At 47.5% G+C, this 14,771-nt stretch overlaps 2 protein-coding genes across 2 annotated transcripts in view; one reads left to right on the top strand and one right to left on the bottom strand.

The window, feature by feature from the left end:
* Positions 1–7,845: 7,845 nt before the first annotated feature.
* LOC135902207 (solute carrier family 2, facilitated glucose transporter member 8-like) lies at positions 7,846–11,481 on the bottom strand. Its single transcript, XM_065432184.1, has 4 exons — positions 11,364–11,481; positions 9,603–10,400; positions 8,585–9,258; positions 7,846–8,429 (listed from the first exon to the last, which is right to left on the bottom strand). Exons 1-4 carry the CDS (start codon positions 11,479–11,481, stop codon positions 7,899–7,901), a joined length of 2,121 nt encoding a protein of 706 aa, XP_065288256.1. The 3' UTR covers positions 7,846–7,898.
* Positions 11,482–13,051: 1,570 nt separating this feature from the next.
* LOC135902193 (uncharacterized) overlaps positions 13,052–14,771 on the top strand; it is a 78,964-nt gene continuing 77,244 nt past the window's right edge. The window contains exon 1 of the mRNA XM_065432164.1: positions 13,052–13,209. Within this exon, the coding sequence (XP_065288236.1) occupies positions 13,159–13,209 (51 nt within the window). The 5' untranslated portion in view covers positions 13,052–13,158. The remainder of the gene's footprint in view (positions 13,210–14,771) is intronic.

Here is a 14,771-nt window from a genome sequence, read left to right as displayed (position 1 = left end):
CTTTAGTGAGGGACGCCCCTCACTATATCCATAACGCAATATTGACGGGTAAGAGCAGGCGATGCAGAACCTGTGTAATAATGATTTTTTTGCCATAGGGTCTCATGGCGGCGCATTGAATACATGAGTAGATAGTCAGAAGCATTCAAAGGACACTTAAAAGCCAGAATTTCGGCTATGAAAGGTAATTAGTAAGCCTCCATGGAAGCCAAGTCATCAAGCATAGATATCCATTCGGGCAGCTCACTTTGTTGCCGGAACACATCTCGAAAATACGTATATCACACTTATGTAAAGTACTACCTTGCTGACCTTGCATGTACGTTTGCAAGTCGTACAAGCATGCGTGTTTTAACGCGCAAGCGTTAAGGGCCTCGTATCACATAACATCTGGTGTCGGCGTCTTGCGTCGGACATCGTTTGGCAAAAAATCATTCCGAACCACAACCACGCAGGCCCTCCACGTTGCGCAGAGGTGTTACTGAATTAATTGAATTACCTCAAAGTACGGTGCGTCAGAAAAATCCTAAAGTGCAACCTAAATACAACCTACAGACATGATAGCGATTGACTGTAATTTGTATATACTAGAAATGGTAATTCTGTTATGCGAAAACTCAAACATAAACACTTCTTCAAGCGCTTCTACCATTCATATAGAGTGGCGCGCTGCACTCGATTCCTTACAACAGCACCAACCAGATGAAGCTCGCCTCCACGCATCTGCGGCTCACGCAATAGGCTGCGTTTCTACCAGAAAGCTACGAGCAAGCACTAGCCAACAAAATCTCATGTTCATGGCCTAGAAAGCACCTATAAGTCACGCTGTGTGCAGGATGCACGACAGAAAAACTACAAGTAGTTCTCAACTTTAAAAAGTGGCAACGACAAGCAATCTATTAAAAGGTGGTACCAGTCTGGTTGAAACTCTGTTAAGTCATATATGTCATCAAGTGACCAATCATTTAAGCATACCGAGATTTCAAGGAAATAATGGGATCATCGTTTCTGTCCAACATGCGTGTCTTCCATAAGTCATGTAATCCAGTTATGAGAAACATGTCAAATAGCACGTCTTCTCCGCGGGATACAATCAAGTATCGGATGGTATGCAACGTTTCTCGCGTATAGTACGTTTGTCGCATAGACATGACCCGAAAATTCGGTAGAGACACTTAAGACTGCTCACGTGTTGGATTGCGAAAGCATTATGGTCGCTTTGGTTAAATGTTTTTTTTTTTTTTTGCTTTGCGTTCCTGGTTCGCGCAAGCTCTTGCCTGGGTTTTGGGCGCGCCTCGGCGAGGCCAAATGAAAATGCGCCAAGCGTCTCAACTCGCTCACTTGCCTGCGAGGAATGAATAACTCAAAGGACAACTACGCGGCATTGAGTTGGACATTAGGGTTTTTTTTTACATTCACTTTATACGGTTATGACGTGGCGCCACCTACTACCCATTGGCTGCGCCGTTCATGGCGTCGCGGGAAAGCTTCGGGATCGTGATTTCGGGGGCCTGGTTTCGAATCTCGTTATGGGATCTTTTTTTAAACGTTGCTGTATTATTATATTTTTTTCACCCTTGATACATTCTGTACGTGTGCTTTTGTCCTATACTTCACCACCACGCATGACACGTAGGGCTCCTGCCAAGAGGAGCGAAGCGACCCATTGAGTAGCCCAGGGTGAGGGGGGTGGAGGGCCTTAGGTAGATGTCACTTTAGAGGTCCCAGACCAACAAATAATGACGCATTATTACGTTGTCTTGTCACTGTGCGCCCCCTAGTGAGAATGCAGCACCCCCTCCCCATCTACTGACTGGCAAAAGTGTGCGCACATAACATGCCATGAAAGAAAAAGAGGGCCCCCTTAAATTAGTGGTGAGGGGGCCTGTCAAACAAAAATAGCGTACACACTATCATGAGGGGCGCCCTCACCGTAGTAAATGCGCGATATAAACCTCCCCGCTGTACATATATAATATATCTACAATATATATATATATATATATATATATATATATATATATATATATATATATATATCAAATTCGCAAATTCTTACTTTGCCTTCATTCATTTGTATACGACCGCAACCTTCTTCCCTTTTTTGTCCCGTTTCCCTTATTCGGTAAACGGATTTATAAAAGGAGGCAAGCGAGAATACGATACTGGTGTTCACTGTGAGAGAATGCTGCTGTCCGAGTGAATGAGTTAAGCGCCGAAGGAATGTCTCTAATGTGCCCTTTTGTTTTCCTTTGTGCGTGCCTGTGTGTGTGTGTGTGTGCGTGCGTGTGTGTGTGTGTGTGTGCGTGTGTGTGCGTGTGTGTGTGTGTGCGTGTGTGCGTGTGTGTGCGTGTGTGTGCGTGTGTGCGTGTGTGTGCGTGTGTGTGCGTGTGTGCGTGTGCGTGTGTGCGTGCGTGTGTACGTGTGTTTGTGTGTGTTTGTGTGTGTGTGTGTGTGCGCGCGTGCGTGCGTACGTGCGTGTGTGTGTGTGTGTGTGTGTGTGTGTGTGTGAGTGTGTGTGTGTGTGTGTGTGTGTGTGTGTGTGTGTGTGTGTGAGAGAGAGAGAGAGAGAGAGACTGGTGATGGCAAACAAGATAATCCAAAAGAGCAAGCATGAACTAGGGCAAATACAAAGCATAACTTGTTATCGTAGATGAACATTTAAAAAATAGGAGGGATATGATTCACCATGCAGTAATCGTTCCGGGGTGCTCATGCAAAGGCCACCGGAACATGCGAGAGGCAGATAAAAGAAGCGAAAGACAAAATATTGATTTCTTGTTCTGCTTGGTTCGCATCAGTGTTCTGCATACAGCCGGTGATCGTGAAGGTGTCAGTGGCAAGTTGCTTAGGGTGTCATAAACAGTGTGCGAAGCCAAACAGGCCAAAAATGCTGGCTAAGGTCACGTCAGGCGCTTGCCCAACTTTCACAAAAATCGGTAAATAATACGCGAGACCGTCCACGGAAAGTAAGGCGCATTTGACATAACTTGTAGTTCGCTGTCATCGCTACAAGCGCGAGCGTCTCCGCGAAATTAACGGAGCAAGGAGCCAAAAGTAGAGAAAGAAAGCAAGAGGAGGACAACTAAGGAGGCCAATCAGATGATTATCCTAACGGCGGTAAGCCTCTGCGAATGTGTAGAAGACCATGACGAAAATGCGCGTAAATTATGATGAATGAGCGTAGCTAAAGGTTCTCCAGCCAAGTTCTCAAGGTAGAGGCCCAGCATTTCGAGGCTGATTACATAATTCCATGCTTATTATGCGTGACCCTGATCCTTTGGCGGAAAGTTTCCATTTTTTTCCGAAGGGAGAGGGGGGGGGGGGGGGGCTGAGGCCCGACTGGTATTCCGAACCCCATATATATATATATTTTCGACTTCAAGAAACTTCGTGTGACCTCGAAGAATTTTACACTGAATTGCATGAGAATTTACAAAACCTCATAGTAGGAGACAGTTCAATTTCCCGGCCTCAGTCCTATACTTCGCTATCACTAGTATTGCTTCATCTGTCCGGCGAAACTGCAGACTCTCTCTGTCTTTCTTTTTCCTCCGAGTCCGAGTATAAGCGCTCCTCCGCATGACTGCTGTTGATTCTGATTTCGAGTGAATCCGGCTTGGCCTCATTTCGGTTACTGAGTGAATTATACAGGGGGCCCCAACTATCATGCACCAAGACTTAAAAAAAGAGCAGTTGCGTTACTCGAAGAAAACGTAGCGCGTATTGCTTCCATTACTGTGGAGTAGCTGCCACTAATTCTTTCGTTGCTGAAATTTTATTCGACAATCACAAAAATTATCTAATTAGACAAGTACTGTCCTAATTATCGAAGTGTCTATGAGGCATTTCTAGACTCATCCAGGCACCCTCAAATGATATGTAACTGCTGTGTTTTTCAGCGACGTACTAACTGCGCGCAATATTTTTCCGACTGGCAAACAAACCTCACGAAATATGAAAAAATAGCACATGACAGCGCTCGCACCCGCATTATCAAGCAGCGCCCTCAAATAAGCTGATTGAAATCAACTGCATTGCCTGTCGCAAACCCGAAGAGACAGCGCATCACCTTGATAATGGTACGGAAGGAGCACCAACAGCATGTTTCGTGGTTTTGCAGCTTTTCCTTCCTCTCTACGTCACAATTATTATCCGTCTCTCAAGGCCCACTGATCAGATTGATAATAAAAGCCCCTTAATAACACGCCCGAAGCGCCGCTCTGAATACGCACGAAACGCGAAAAACAATGTAATAGGCACAGCATGCTTCAAAATTCCGGCTTTGCTCTGACCACATCGACAGAATGCGCGCGCAGCTATATTTCGCGCCAGAAACTTGCTTCGGACCAAAGCCAAATTAAAGTGACGGTTTTAGTTTTCATAAGACTGTATACGTGCTGCAAAAACAGGTTCATGGCTTAAAATAAACGCGAAATAAACAGACCGCAAAGCGACCCACGTGTTGAGAAAAGGCATAAATGATGCGTTCAAGAAAGTAAATAACCATTTCTAAATGAGCCGAATTGCCAATCATGCACACAAAAAAAAATAGATCGTATTTCAGTGTGCCATTTTTATCTATGAATTTGTAAGCTCCCTTGGACACTAGCTGCTGCCTAGAGGACGTGTTCGAACAGGTCTTATTCTGCAGCTACACAGTACTGAGTCCGCTTTATCACATCTTCAGTGGATTTCTTGACGACTGACGCTCGAATTCTACGACAGAAATCCGTTATCCTTGTCTTGAGCTAATTTGACGTCCGTCTCGATCCTGTAAGCACGATCTTTCACATAACCCCAAAGAAGAATCGAGTGGAGAGAGGTGCCCCCCAATTCGCACGCCCGTGCCTTCCAATCTATTGCGTATGAAAAGTTACATCCAGCCGGTATCGTTCTCGGCTGCTGCTGTGTGCTGTTGCGCCATCTTGCTGGTACCACAGAAGTGGAAGACGTGTTAGCGGGACTTCACTGAGAAACTCATCCACCACTCCTTGAAGTATTTCGTCCACGTAACGCTGTCTACTCAGTGTGTGATCCAAGAAGATGGGACTGATTATAGCACCAGCGTAAATTCCGCAACCCACATTGAACGACCGCTGGCACTAGTGCCAATTGCACTTTACTCAGCATGCATTGTAGTCACTCCAATGGCGTGCATTATGCAAATTTACCTGAGCGTTTCTGTGAAAACTGGCTTCATCGGTGCACATGACGTTGGTCAAGAAGTCCGGTGACTCATCGGCTTTTGTGAGGACCCCATTCGACAAATCTGGATTATCCTATAGTCCCTATCTTCCAAGCATTGGTGCTGGTTAAGGTCGTACTGGTGAAAGGCCTTCGTTTAAAATCCTCCATAGTGATGACTTGGAAGTTGGTACTTGGGCAGCCACGTCCTGCATGCTATAGCATGGGGGTTTCAGGCCATAAATGCTAGAACACTTCTGAGTAGGCCAGGACTGAAAGATGGAGTCCTCTGCCACTGTTTCTTTAAGCTGCCTGTTTGTCTCAGGTTTTCATCATTTCTGATGATACTCGACATGTTTGGTCTACCGCCACACTTCCGTGACTGATGTATATTCGCGGCCTTCCTCTTGCTGTCATTTGCAGCTGCGAAGGCAAAGTTCACGTTTTCCGTCTGTTTATGAGAGAAAGGCGTGGCGACTGGGACGAAACAAAACGCACGTTTACACGTTTACACTAACGTTGTCAAGTCGCTTTTGTGGTGATACGTATTGTGGCAAAACAAAGAACTATCCGTGCACTTTATCTACGCTAAAACAACAGCTATCACAGCTTATTTCCAACTAACACCAAATGCGACATGTTATTTTGGCAGAGGCGTGACATGTATAAGGCACTAGCTGGATGACGCTGTTTTACAGCGAAGCTGTATATGAATAGCTGAGTTGGCCATCCGTCCGTCGGTCGCCTGCACGCCGAAAACTCCTCCGGAGCAACCACATGCGAATGCACGAAAAAAAAAGCGAGAGAGAGGCGCGCGATTGGCTGCGCCAGTAGTGACGTCGTTGCTCTCTGTCGCAGACGAGCGGGTGCGCAGCAGTTTCTCTCCGGCTCCGAAATGGATAACCCACGCATCATATATGTACTCCTCAAGAGCAGGCATCTTCCCATCAGCAACGCCGAGAGCGGAACCGGGAACGAACTCGTCTACGCCGTCCCGATACTGCAGCCCGGGCACAAGAGCAGGCTCGTGCAGCCGAGCGCAAGCAGCAATTGCGTACCGAGGATCCGGCAATCTACCAAGCCGTTGCTTAATGAACCGTCTGGATTAATTCAGTGATAAACACAGGGGACCCACGTTTCAGCTTCGCTGGTTAACCATCTGCACGGAGTACTCGGGCGGTGATTTTATTTCTTTATTTCCTTCATTTCGTTCTGGCTAACCCAGAAGAAGCCTGTTCGACGGCGCTGGTTTATAATGCAGGTGGGACGCAGTCACGTGATATCCGCCATTTTTCGCAGGGTTTATTGATCAGTTAGAAAACGTTAGTACGCAATTGGTACGTCGCTGAAAATACCGCACTTAGATGTCCCTTGGCTGTGCCTACAAATGCCTCATTCACACTTTGATAACTATTATACTACGTCTCGAATTAGATAAATAATTACATTTACATAATAAATATCAGTAACGAAAAAATCACAGGCGCTACTCCACTGTACTAGAAGCAATATGCACTAGGACTTCTTCGATTAACGCATTGCTTTTTTTAAATCTTGCTGCATGATAGTTAATTATGACACCATATATACTATCATGACCTCTGCATGCAAGTGACGACGTTTCCATCCCTAATAAATGCTATAAATACTAGAAGTGTATTTTTTTAATGAGTCGTTAGCTTTGCTTACTGGAAAGAGAACCGATATTGAGACACATATCATTCACGTGCATTTCACACGCCGTTAACGAAAGACTCTGCCTAAGGCGTCACTAAAATCTACGGGTATTCTTGAGGGTCAACTTAGCGCGCAAAGCATTTTGAAACAAAGTGAACATATTCATTCTATAAGCATAAGCTATCCATACCTAACTGTCTATCTCCTTCTCTTTGAAAATGTAGTAAACATTTCCTGTGTATATAATTAAATATATTGTGTATGTGCATGATGTTTACAGTGGAAATTTAAAGCAATGTTGAAGCGCGAAAATACGGATAAGGCAGCCGCCACTGGTACTTCTAATGCGCTCGTTCTCCTAATGTCAGGATTTGCAGAAATAAAGTATGAATTAAAATTCGTGCACGTCCCCGCCAACAATTTCACAAGTTTTACGTGAAAAGGTAAAGGCAAGTGAAAAGAAACCTCAAATAATGTGGGCGACAAAACTCTGGCAATTACACGTTAGGGGGGGGGGGGGGGAACCGGGGGTTGTATTCGGTGTCGCCGGGGGTTTCATCCTCCCTCGGTCCCTTGAAACTTCGGCGGGGGTAGGAGCCCCCTCCGGTTTTTTCATATTTTAAAACCCTTCCCTCTGCGTAGGACAGCAAACCAGACATATACGCTCGGTTACTTTCACCGCTTTTCCTTCCCTTTTCTCTCCAAGCCACATGGTTGCAAGACCACTTTATCCTTACTGGTGCATACGTAAGTAGATTCTCCCAAGCGACTATTAACACTATCTGACGTTCTATTAAACTGAAATGAGAAAAATTGCCGAAAGAGGCGGTGCCTACTTAGTGCAGAGAACTTGTACAGCCGCATCTATTTATTTTTCCTTTATCATCGCTGCTTCGTTAATATAGCACCGTACGTAAAATAAAAATATATACATAACGGAAGTTAACAAATCACCTCACACTCTCGCAAGACGATGGTCAGGTGGGAGGAATTTACATCACAATTCAAAACGTAAAAGAGCGATATTAATGCAATCATTTAGCATTAGAAGCGTCACTCTTCACTAGCGATCCAAGAGGTGAAGACATGGTGCGTCCGAAAAGGCGCTCAATTTGTTCCAAGTCCTTTCCTTTTGTCTCGGGAACAAAAATGAAAACTAGGACAAAGCTGACAGCGAGAGAGGCGCTGAACATCCAGTAGGTCGCCGCAGTGCCCAGGATTGAACGGATGCTGTTGTAGCTTATAGTGAGGATGAATCCTTCGGCGAACAAAATGGCGGTGCAGGCCCCTGTCGCGAATCCCTTGGCCTTCAGCGGGATCATCTCGCCCAGCAGTACCCAAGGCAAAGGGCCCAGACCAACGGAGTAGCCGACGAAGAAGGTGCAGAGGCTGGTCAACGGCAACCAGCCGAAGGCCTCCACGAACTTGTCGCCGACTGCCGTTTTGATGTGGAAGGACAGGCCAAGCACTGCAAGGCTTACCGAAGACACTGCTGATGAGAAGAGGAGCAGCACTTTCCGGCCTAGGCGATCGGCGAGCACTGTCGCCACGGCCACCATGACCACCTGAGCAGTACACATACAGCGCTTAAAGTAACGCTGCTATCAAAACAAATATTTGATGATGAGGAACAGCGTGAAAAACATATTTGCGCAGTGTACGCTACAACACAGTTAGGAAAGCTAGAATGCCACGCCTTCTACCTGAATCAACTCCTTACTTGGATAGCCGCCACAGCAATCGCTGCGTTTTCCGCCGACACGGACGTGCCGGCCTCCTCGAAGATGTCCTGGGCGAACGTGATGATCACGCTTATGGCCGACAGTTGTTGCATGCTCATGGCCAGCAGGACGCACAAGATGGACCGGTAGACATGCGGTGAGGTCAGGTCTTGTATCGTGAAACTCGTCACCGCGTCCCCGCCACGTCGCGCGACGGCCTGCTCCATGGCGGCCAGCTCGGCCGCGGCGAAGGGACCCACATAGAAACGCAGGGCCGCTGCCGCACGATCTCTCCAACCGTTCTTGAGCAGCCAGCGGGGTGACTCGTGGCACCAGAGGAGCGAGACGCTCATGGTGGCCGCCGGCAGCATGCAGCAGACGGCAAGCACCCAGAAGCTAAAAACCTTGCCCAGCACGAATACGAGCAGTGTGCCGGAGCAGAGTACCAGGTTGGCACCCGTGTTGAGCAAGCCGCGCAGCTCGGCGGGCGAGATCTCCGATATGAAGACGGTAATGGCGAGCGCCACCATGCCGGTGCCGACGCCCGTGAGCAGGCGGCCGACGAACAGCGCCGCCTTGGGAGTGGCCACCGCCAGGCAGGCCCAACCACCCATGTACCAGAGAGACGAGGCGATCAGGGTGCCGCGCCGTCCGATCTTGCTCAGCTGGCGTCCTGGCGTGTGCCCGGAAGGCAGAAAAGTGTGAAGCGCAGTGACGGCCACATTCTCGACTTTTTCTTTACATAACCACTCGAACTGAATTGAATTGAGTAACTGTAGACTTTGGGACAAAGCAACAAAAACAGTGTACACAGCATTCAGCACATAATTGGAGTACTGAAGGCGCTGTCTCAGCTTGTGCCCTAATTATAAAAGCAGTTCCATACGCAAAGTGCCACGCACGGCGCGTTTTTGTATGGATGTGTCGCTTCACGACGCGCAAGAACTTTCAACCGTGCATGCTCCAAACGAAATAAAACTAGAAATTAAATGTGCTGGTAGCGCTTCAGTCGCTCACCCCCACTTAAACCGCCGATGACCGCACCAAGAGTAACAAGGGAGCCGAACCAGCCGCTGTCACTGTCGCTGAACTCCATGGCCTTTCGTATGCCCGGAAGCGCTGGCGACGAGTAAGCAATGGCCAGGCCGAACGACAGTGCCGCCAAGTAGGTTACCGCCACGCTCAAGTACAGCCGCCTGCGGGCTTCCGTCGCTGTACCCACATTGTCCGGCGCAACGATAACAGCGGTTTCACCGCCAGACAGTGTTGCGGTGCTCGGAGTTGCTGCCAAGTGCACATCCGCGACGACAGGAACTGTGGCACATGTGGTCGCCCTGTTCGCGTGTGGAGCTTCCCATGTGGGCTTTTTCGCCTGTTCAACGGCAAAGCTTTGGCCCATTGCGTCCGAGCTGAAATACACGCCCATGGCCTCCGGCGTAGCAACTGAGCTTTCAGCAGCGGTCACGTGCGCAGGCATCGACACGAAGGTGTCTGTAGCGGAGGCGCCTGCATGCAGAGCACAAGCCATCGCAAAAGTTTCGTGCGCTGCTTTCGCACGACTGCAGGTAAACTCGCTCGTCGGAGAAGCCCGCATAGTGGCGGAGATAACGGGCCGACAGTGCGCTACACCAGCCTTCTCTGGGTCACCGCTCTTGATTGAGTTCATTTCTGTGGGGCCAGTTGGCGCAGCAGAAGCCGCTCTAGCCTCGCTAAGTGGTTCGGCGGTCTGGGCGGAGGGTGCGATCGATGATGCGGTGCCCGCTTCCATCGGCGGCGCTTTCACAGCTGCGGCACCCAGTGCAGCCACGGTCGAAACTGCGAAATGCGTTACGCAAATTAATTGCACTTTATTGCAGACAGAATGCTGAAAACTAACAAGAGATCTGTACGTAAACAAGGGATAATATTCCTTTTTTTTTCAAAGCGTGACATGAAGAACTTACAAGAGTTTGATTAACTCTGATAACACCCAAGAAAGTAAAGACACTAATCTGGTTGGGATAGCTGATATTGCTGGAAATAGAATGAGTGCAGTAAGACATCTGTAGCTATATTTATTCTATATATAGTTATTTACCAAACACACGAAGTTTGCTTTGATGCTCCGATAAACCACGTGAAAGTCAGTGCCAGTCCTATGCATATTCGTGTCACTGTTGAGCACCCTTCTAGGGGCCCTGTGCTCTTTTCATTAGAGAGGCTGTTGGGAAACTCGATTATTATTCTCCCTTGCGACTATCTACTACAGCGTGTAAACTTTAGCAGAAGGGAAAGGACGAACACTGCGCACAATATTTGACAGGACTGTGGGTAAGACACTGCTGCTACACTGAACAGTTTCTATAAACACGAGAAACCACAAAGCTTCTAGGATCTATATAACACCTGAGGGCTACAAAAATTGCACATAAACGTTTTGATGGTTCCCAGCTCCTTGAAACGCAGTTGCCTGAACGCGAGTCTGAAAGTTCGTTTAAATGAAATATTTTGCATGCTAGAAGCTCGAAGCACACCAACATTTCTCTCACGCGGTTACCATTGCACGTTACAATGGCACGCCTTAGCGAGGCGTTAAGCACTTCATTTTAAGATACTATTTACAGCGTCCGAGATAGTGGTAGATTGAAAAGGTTGCGCAGAATAATGACAACGCTAACAAGATGCCGAAAAGTTCACCTTCAACAAGACTTGCAAGCGACAAGTTCGAGCAATCTCTGCGCATACAGGATTTTTGGTTGCGCAGCTTAAGTGTAACGTTCAAGTCTCCAGCAAGCTTACCTTGTGGGCTGGCTTTCCGCTGATCTTCAGGAACATGGCATAGGCTTGTGGCGACAGCGCCGTGGTCCCCTCTGCGTTGTCCCTCCTTTAAAGATGCGTGGTTGCTCGTTGACGACATACTGAGTCCCGGCTTGAAGTTGCGACGGCGAGTCCTTGAAGAACTGAGCGTTACAGTCACAGTTCAGACGTAAGGACACCGTGGCGGAAGCGGTCTGTACAGGCCGTTTGGTCAAACGAGCCGATCGAATTTCTCAGCGTCGCTACACGCTCGCACGGGGCGGCCAACCGCGGGGCTCGAGTTCTTCTTCTTCATTTCTTTTTGTTTGCAGCGCACCTACTAAATGGCCCCGATCGGCGATCACCGTCACGGCGTTCTCTAGTATCGGCTTTTACTATGGCAATTGCGGTGCATTAAAAAAAGAAGTCGCAGTTTCGCGCAAAAAGCCAAGAATTAATTGGGTTTGAAAGTTATTATACAGCTACACGCAGTTAGGTTCGTAGTTTTATCAGCTGTAAAGCTGTTGTAAATATTCGCTAACTACATTACCAAGTACTGTATCACGCGCGCACAGGAGAGCATGAACACGTCTCAATCGATGACCGCGGACACTCGCTGTCGAACGCTGGCGGGATGAAGAGAAGCATGCAACAGCAGCGAGCGAATTCCCATTCGTGCAGACTACCGCGCCAAGATTTCAGCGACCATAAGAGTGCTTTTGCGTTTGTCCGAAAGCAACTTCCTTGATTTTAATTATAATTCTAACTAATTGTGTTCTTTTTCTTCCGAGCGATGTTGGGGGTGGGGGGGGGGGGGGGGATATATAGGAATTGCGCTAGCTTAATAGCGGCGTCTATGATGACTACATTCTCTTCCACCCGCCATGGTTGCTCAGTAGCTATGGTATTGGGCTGCTGAGCACGAGGTCGCGGGATCGAATCCCGGCCACGGCGGCCGCATTTCGATGGGTGCGAAATGCGAAAAAACCCGTGCACTTAGATTTAGGTGCACGTTAAAGATCCCCAGGTGGTCGAAATTTGCGGAGTCCTCCTCTACGGCGTGCCTCATACTCAGAAAGTCGTTTTGGCTCGCAAAACCCCATAATTTAATGTTTTACATTCTCTTCTGATGAATATCTCCAATCAGCCTCACCGCTTCTAAAAAAGCATCTTTCTCGAGCATCAGTCACATTATCCAGGCACGATACTAACATTCTCAGTCCCTTGGATTGAGGAGCAAAGGCAACATTGCTGTATTTGAATAAAATGCAATTCATTACAAGAACTCGTAAAATAACCACTCCGCGCCAGCGATATCAGATCATGGAAACCCTGGAGCCGAGTTTGGGCTAAACGGTGACTAAATGGATATCGTTACTTCACTCTACAGTAACCCGAAGCTAGTCATTAGGCGTATATACGGCGACGCTGCCTCTTATCTAGAGCATTTAGGTTTTTCTTGAAGGCATTCAATCTCATTATCGGACACACCCATCAATCGGGCGTTATCTGGGGTGGCCTCGATAGTCAGCTGACTGGACCATTGTTCGTCCGTCAGGCGTTCTGATATCGAGAGCAAGCAGCCGATAGCGAGCGCAGTTTGAACCTGACGTAAATTCTAGCGCCCCACTATGCAGTCACGCGGAGCGAATAGTTAAAGACATCCTCCTCTCCTCTATACGATTGCTTTTCGAAGAAGTGTTCCTCGTGCTTGGTGCGTGCTCGTTCGCAGGGAAGTCTGAAATTTTGTGGTGCCGTGTTCGGTGGGCACTCTGTGCTTTAGAAAGCTTCCGAGACGATGTTGTACGAAAGTACGAGCCTTCCGAGCCGCGACGGGCTAGGAGAGACGGTGAGTGGATGACATCGTCACTGCAAGAGAGCATCTTGCCATCTTAACTCGATGTGTGCGGTATTAGAAACACGTTCTTCATTTGCTTATTTTGATTTAATTGCCGTCATACATTTCTGATGGTTGCAGAAAATTACATATAGCTCGACAGGACCTGCGACAACCTCAATAATCACGGCAACAAGTTACCGCGGTTTCTTGCCAGAGCTTTCAATTATGCTCTTGTGATTCGGGTGTGTTTTAAATCCTTCCCAGTCTGTGATCTCTCCTGGGGATGGCTTTGCAATTCGACGCCACAGCAGGAAAGCTGCGCTTAACAATATATTTTTAACCTTGATTTTGCACATTTTCCGCAGCCTGTTGCGTAAAAATTTGACGCCCATAATATACGTGCAATGACTTGGAAACTGGTCGATTTCGCATTATCATGCTTATAGAAAATGAAAGTATCTGTAGCGCACAAAGTGGAATTCAGTGAACAAAACATTCTAATTTCTTGTACGCTACTGATTATAACATTCGCATTGCAAGAGCTTCTTATCTTTGTTTTTTGTTTTTTTGTTATCGCAAGCCCTCAACATCGAAACAATGCCGTAGCAATGCCCCTGTTGGCGTAGCTATAAGATATATATTTTCCGTATCTCTACGCTAACACTATGAAAGAATGTGGTGGACACTAAACACGCGTAAAATCACCGAACCATGGACACTAGCGATATCAACAAACGTTTTATTCACCTTAATATGACGCTGCTGAGACGTTCAGAGATATCGTTACAAATCCGCCGTGGTGGTTTAGTGGGCTTTGGTGTTGCGTGGCTAAGCACGAGGTTGCGGAATGAAATCCTTGCTGCGGTATCCGCATTTCGACGGGGGCGAAATACAAAGACACCCGTGTACTGTTACTTGGGTGCACGTCAAGGATCCCCAAGTTGTCAAAATTATTCCGGAGACAATCCCTATATACGGCGTGCCTTATGATCACGTCGTTGTTTTGGCAAGTAAAAGCCCAGAATTTCATTAATTAATATCGTTACAGCATGTCTATTGTTGGACTTTTGTCCTTCCGTATGAACAGATATTGCATGGTATCACAGACAGCAGTTCTTTCGACGGTGGCATGTGGGTTCGTGTGGGCGCCATGCGCCTGGTTCCTTCCGAATGGCTGAATAGTGGGCAACTTGCGGATTCATAGATATATGCCTGCTGGGCTGCGCATGCAGCGTAAGACGATGAAAAAGACAGTGCGTTTCCACTTTATTATTATAGTCTGTCTGCTTTTTAATGCTAATAAAACGATAATTATATCGAAGTTTTACGCGCCAAACAACTTATTTGATTACGAACAATCTGCAGTGGGGCGGCTCTTGATTAATTTTGATCACCTGGGGTTATTTCCGTGCACCGAATGCGTGGTTACCGGGGCGTGTTTGCATTCCGCCCCCATCGGAATGCGGTGGCTTGTGCTTCGATGCATCTATGAATCCGCTTCTTTCAGCCTATCTCCATAGAACCAAAAGTGCCAACCACTGTCAGATTACGAACATAGCGGGGCCCATCGA

The sequence above is a fragment of the Dermacentor albipictus genome, chromosome 4 (assembly GCF_038994185.2).
Source record: "Dermacentor albipictus isolate Rhodes 1998 colony chromosome 4, USDA_Dalb.pri_finalv2, whole genome shotgun sequence".
Lineage (NCBI taxonomy): Eukaryota > Metazoa > Arthropoda > Arachnida > Ixodida > Ixodidae > Dermacentor > Dermacentor albipictus.
The sequence above is the reverse complement of the archived record's forward strand: the minus strand, read 5'-3'. Positions and strand labels throughout refer to the sequence as shown.